General features: G+C 53.4%; 1 protein-coding gene across 2 annotated transcripts in view; it reads left to right on the top strand.

The window, feature by feature from the left end:
* The first annotated feature begins 891 nt into the window (after window positions 1–891).
* The window catches only part of LOC109924730 (LIM domain-binding protein 1-like), a 14940-nt gene continuing 9995 nt past the window's right edge, over window positions 892–5836 (top strand). Inside the window, exons 1-5 of one of the 2 annotated variants that reach the window (XM_048618727.1) lie at window positions 892–1009; window positions 1447–1522; window positions 2812–2914; window positions 4067–4239; window positions 5029–5151. In XM_048618727.1, coding sequence (XP_048474684.1) covers window positions 1463–1522; window positions 2812–2914; window positions 4067–4239; window positions 5029–5151 — 459 coding nt within the window. In that variant the 5' untranslated portion in view covers window positions 892–1009; window positions 1447–1462. The remainder of the gene's footprint in view (window positions 1010–1446; window positions 1523–2811; window positions 2915–4066; window positions 4240–5028; window positions 5152–5836) is intronic. The other variant, XM_048618728.1, reaches the window with a different exon arrangement.

Here is a 5836-nt window from a genome sequence, read left to right on the forward strand (position 1 = left end):
AGCCCCAGCCTACTCAGCCTCTCTCTATAGCTCAAACCCTCCAACCCCAGCAACATCCTTGTGAAACTTTTCTGTACCCTTCAAGTTTCAGGGAGACCAGAACTGAACGGAGTATTCCAAAAGTGGCCTAACCAATGTCCTGTAGAGCTGTAACATGACCCTCCCAACTCCTGTACTCAATGCACTGACCAATAAAGGCACGTGTACCAAACACCACCTTCACCGCCCTGTCTACCTGCAACTCCACTTTCAAGGAACTACGTACCTGCGCCTCAAGGTCTCTTTGTTCAGCAACACTCCCCAGGACCTTACCATTAAGTGTATAAGTCCTGCCCTGGTTTGCCTTTCCAAAATGCAGCCCCTCACATTTATCTCAATTAAACTCCATCTGCCGCCCCTCGGCCCGTTGGCCCATCTGATCGAGGTCCTGTTGTACTCTGAGATAACCTTCCTCGCTGTCCACTACAACCTCCAATTTTGGTGTCATCTGCAAACTTCTATGTTCACATCCAAATCATTGATAGAAGTGACAACGATGTGGAGGTGCCAGTGTTGGACTGGGGTCACACGACACCAGGTTATAGTCCAGCAGGTTTATTTGAAATCCCCTGATGAAGGTGCTATGCTCCAAAAGCTTGAGTGATTTCAAATAAGCCCGGTAACTGACAAGGTCATTGAGTTTAAATTCCACCAGCGGCTCTGGTAGGATTTGAACCTCTGTTAAAATGAGCCTTTGAATGACTAGTCCAGGACCCTTCCCTCTACACTACCGTCTCTCCTATTCCGTCTGAAGCCTGGGCACCTTCACAGACTGGTTCAGCAAAACGCAGTGAAGAAAGTTGCTCGCTTGTGGTACTGCGCGCAGCTCAGGGAGCACTATAACGCTAACTTGCAAACACTGTGCAAAAGATCGATCGCGAGTTCGGCAGAAGTTAACATCACCCGTTTTCGTCTTCATTTGTAGTCCGACTCCGTCTTACCCTCCCACGTACCCGGAACCCGCTATAGGGTAAGGACTGTTTTGGTTCTGTCATTTCGGCTTGTCTATATCGTGTCGCCTTCAAAAAGAGCCTGCTACCTTTCATCAAAAAAAAACATAATGTTAACTCTTGCCGGTGTTTCAAATACAGTCCTGGGCAAATGGCCAACTGTTCTGGTGGTGAATTGGCCATCGTTCACGATTGGGTCTGATATATTGATTGTAAATAGTCTGTCCGTGCTGGGTTATCGGTGATATTAACGTCAATATCATTTCACAAAATAAAAGATGGCCAGTAACTTTTACAGTAGATTGTAATGTCGAGACTGTCATCAGGGCTGTATTCCTGTATTGTAAGTGATGATGTCTGATAGATAGAGGGATGTGGTTGTCGTGCCAGTGAATTTGGGGAACGGGCCACCACTTCTGATTGTCCCATTGTCGCTGATATCCTCCTGTACTTCCAGAAGACACACGCCTTATATGTCCCAGCCCGAGTACAGAATCTACGAGCTCAACAAACGCCTTCAAAATTGGACAGAGGTGAGCGTTTCCGCACTGATTTTGTCAGCAGGGTTTAAATCCTGCGCAATTTCCGCATTGCTGACCTGTCGCCGGTTTCAAGTTGGGATGTTGCTTTCTGCAGACTCGGTGTAAACTAATCTATCTTGGCGCCCTCCTCCTAAGACCTGGCGGCACGGTGGCTCAGTGGTTAGCACCGCTGCCTCACGGCGCCAGGGACCCGGGTTCGATTCCATTTCGGAGGCGACTGTCTGCGTGGAGTTTGCACATTCTCCCCGTGTCTATGTGGGTTTCCTCCGGGTGCTCCGGTTTCCTCCCACAGTCGAAAGATGTGCAGGTTAGGGTGGATTGCCCATGCTAAATTGCCCCACACTGTCCAGGGATGTGCAGGTTAGGTGAGTTATCCATGAGAAATACAAGATTGCAGGGATATATATCTGGGTCTGGGTGGGATGCTCTTTGTTGGGGGAGGGGTCAGTGCGGACTCGATGGGCTGAAAGGCCTGCTTCCACACTGTAGGGATTCTAAGATGAGGAAGGCCGACTGCTCGTAGTTTGCAGATGAGTCATGAGGCTTGAAATATATTCTGTTCCGTTCACAGTTCACCATTGCTTCCGTCTGAAGGTGTGCGTGTGAGACTTGGAGACAGATGCAGCGCAGTAAAAGGCCACTTGGCCCATCGGCTCCATTCCAGGCCGGGCCTCTGTGTAGCAATCCAGTCAGTCCTGCTCTGTGCCTGCAGGCTCGTGAACGCCTCTCCGATTTCCTTTGAAAAACATTTATCGCCTCTGCTTCCTCGAAAGGTAGCGAGTTCCGGCTCACTCCCACTTGCTGTGGGGACAAATAGAGTCCCAATCTGTGTCCCCGAATCCCTGTGTAATCAGTTAAAGATTCCCCGTCACACCTTATCCAAACCTGTCACAATCTCGGACACCCCTGTCAAATCTCCGCTTCCCCTCCTTCGGTCCAAGGACAACAGCTTTTCCACTGTAGCCTTGTCAGTAAAATCCTCCTGGTCAGTCTCCTCTGCAGCCTCTCCAGTACTGCCTCGCGATGCGGTGGCCGGACCTCTGTTTCGAACCAGGGATGTCGTCTGAAGCAGAGACGTGCTCCGAACCCGCCTGGGATTATCCGAGACCCTCCCCACCTCTCGACGCTCTGTCGTACCACATTCCCCCGGACGAAGGTTGACTTAATTTGTAACCCCGGGGCTCCTCCGCCCTGTGAGTTGTCCGCGGTTTTATCCTCTCGAACAGCTACCCTCCCCGCTGCTGCGACTCAACTGCGGCTGTGATTTCTCCCGTTTGTAGGAGTGCGACAACCTTTGGTGGGATGCTTTTGCCACTGAGTTCTTCGAGGACGACGCAGTCCTGACTGTGACCTGCTGCCTGGAAGATGGACCAAAGCGATACAGTGAGTCGCTGCTGTTTCTCCCCACTCTCAGTTTTCTTCCCATCGCAGCACAGGCAGACAAGCCTGTTTCGCAACCCCTGTCGGCGCCAGGAGAGGTGCCGCTGTTGTTTGAAGTTACGTGTAACGTTTTGCGGGGGCGTCGGCGAGCGTCGCTGGGTGCCGCAGAGTCCTGCACCGCTCGTGTCCTGCGTTCCCAGGTTATTCACCGGCACCACAGCCGTAATGTTTCCGCTCGCGGAGGGGAGGTTTGAGACCCCGTTTCCCCCTACACCCCGCTTAAATATTTAACCATTCCCACGCACCGGAGGCCGCTTGCGAATCTGCGGCGGCGCTGACAAGACCTGGACTTTGTTACCCAGGCCCTAACTACCCGTGAGCTGAGGGCCGCAGCGAGTCGGGCACATAGGTGTGGGACTGGAGTCACGTGTAAGCCAGGCCGGGTAAGATCTCCTCTCCCCGATAAGACATCGGCCAACTGTCGGTGGGTTTTTTTTTCCCTCCCGGGAAAATCGACGGGACTGACTTCTCTTCTCTGCTCCGAAATTCCTGCCCACTCCCCGTGGTTGTTTTTTGAGGGTGGATGGTGGAGAGAAGCCGCAGTCCCCAGAATGATAGCCTGGCCCCTCTGGATGTGTAACGGCACAGTTGCGTTTAGTCCGTCCAGGCTGGTTCAAGTGGTCGGTTTAATGGGTACCATTGGTGCCCAGTGTGGGCGCAATGCGCACGCAAGAGTAAAGACGAGATAGTCGCGGTGTGGGTGGGCGTGGTACAGGAGGAGTGCCCTGAGGCAGGAGGAATTCCACGCGGCAGAACGGCGCGTAGAGTTACTCACTTTCTCTTTCATTCAGTCACGGGATGCGGGCATTGCTGGCTGTGCCAGCACTTATTGCCTGTCCCCTAGTTGCCCCCACCCGGTGCTGGTGGCGAGCTGCCTTCTTGGACCGCCCATTTTTTTGGACCGCCCATTTTTTTTTCCCAGAAGCAAAAGGAGGTTTCACCTTCAACGACGAAAGCCCTGCACCGACAGATGGGCCGTGCCGGCTCGAGAGCCTAAATAATCTGGGATGTGCCGACCTGAGCCAGAGCTTTGGCATTCACCATATTCCCTTTTTTTTTAATTTATTCGCACCCGCCCTCCCTCCGAACACGCAGCGATCGGACGGACCCTAATCCCTCGCTATTTCCGTAGCGTCTTCGACGGCGGAGCGACAGATCTCTATTTCAACCTCAAACACTCGAAGGAGACGTTCCACAGCAACTTGGTGATAGTGGACTGTGACAAGTGTAGCATGGTCACGCTGCACAGCAAGCCCATCTTCACAAAGGTGAGGTAACAGCACGGTGCTGCCAATGGACTATAAGAATCAGAGAACGCCACGGGGGTGGGATGCTCAGCTGGCCCGATGGTAAAGGGAGGTCTGGGACAGGATAGAGGCTGGCCGCGAATTGAGTCAGCTGGGGTGGGGGAGGCCAGTCGTCTTCCTGTCCTCTCTCCGTCTCGGGTCGCTGGCCTTGGCGAGAAGCGCCGAGAATTCTCCGTGTTAAGAGAGTGGCCTCGGGTCAGTTCCCAGGACTGCGGAGGTCTGCTTCGAGAGTCACGGGCGTGAGAATGCAAGAAAAGAGGAGTTAGGGTAGGCCATTTGGCCCATCGAGTCTGCTTCACCATTCTGGATGAGATCTCCACTCTTCCCTCCTGCCTCCCCATTTCCTTTGATTCCCTGAGAGTCCCAGCCTTGATTATATTCAACGCTAGAACATCCATCACCCTGTTTGTGCAGGGGACAGAATTCCAAAGGTACTCCACGCTCAGCCCTTGTCTTGAGATCCACATGCTCCCCAGTCAGGGGGTAAACAGCCTCTTACCCCGTCAGAATTTCAGAATCCTGTGTGATTCATTGAGAGCACCTTGTGTTTGCTTCAGTTCCGGAGACTCTCTACTCACGGGGACATCCCCTATTGTAGGCAGAAGCTTGGGGGACGAAGTATAATGTGCAAAAATGTGCACATGTTCATTCAGAGTGGAGGAGCTGACTAAGATTGACTATGGTTGGTGAGGTGTGTTCGGGCCAGAGGGAGAGAGAATGATTCTGGCTCTTGCTTGTTTGCTGTCTCAGGTGTGCACAGAGGGCCGCCTGTACCTGGAATTCACCTTCGATGACTTAATGCGGATCAAAAGCTGGCATTTCAACATCAAGCAGAGCCGCGAGCTGCTCTCTCGCGGCATCCTGGCGACGCATGTGAGTACCACGTCTCCCCACACCCCACACCCCACACCCCATACCCCATACACACACCGAGCACTCCCCCTGCTGGTGCTGTTCCAACCGTTGCAGAGACAGTTTCTCCTTCAACGGCTTCCGCGCAGCAAGGGGAGCAACTCCACAGGCCGTATTACAGATTGTACCGAGCTCTCTGTCCCCTAGCTGGCACAGTGGCTCACTGTTTCGCACTGCTGCCTCACGGCACCAGGGGACCCGGGTTCAGTTCAACCCCCAGGGCGACCGTCTGTGGTGGGGTTTGCGCGTTCTCCCCTTGTCTGCATGAGTTTGCTTTGGGGGCTCTGGTTTCCTCCCACAGTTCAAAGGTGTGCAGGTTAGGGTGGATTGGTCATGGGAAATTGCCCCGTAGTGCCCAGGGATGTGTAGGTGTGGCTGGATTGGTCATGAGAAATTGCCCTGTAGTGCCCAGGGATGTGCAGGTTAGGGTGGATTGGCCGTGCTGTATTACCCATAGTGCCCAGGGATGTGTGGGTTAGGGTGGATTGCCCATGCTAAATTACCCATAGTGCCCAGGGATGTGCAGGTTAGGGTGGATTGGCTGTGCTATATTGCCCATAGTGCCCAGGGATGTGCAGGTTAGGGTGGGTTGGCCGTGCTAAATTACGCATAGTGCCCAGGGATGTGCAGGTTAGGGTGGATTGGC

The sequence above is a fragment of the Rhincodon typus genome, chromosome 40, assembly GCF_021869965.1.
Source record: "Rhincodon typus isolate 14 chromosome 40, sRhiTyp1.1, whole genome shotgun sequence".
NCBI classification, from domain to species: Eukaryota; Metazoa; Chordata; class Chondrichthyes; order Orectolobiformes; family Rhincodontidae; genus Rhincodon; species Rhincodon typus.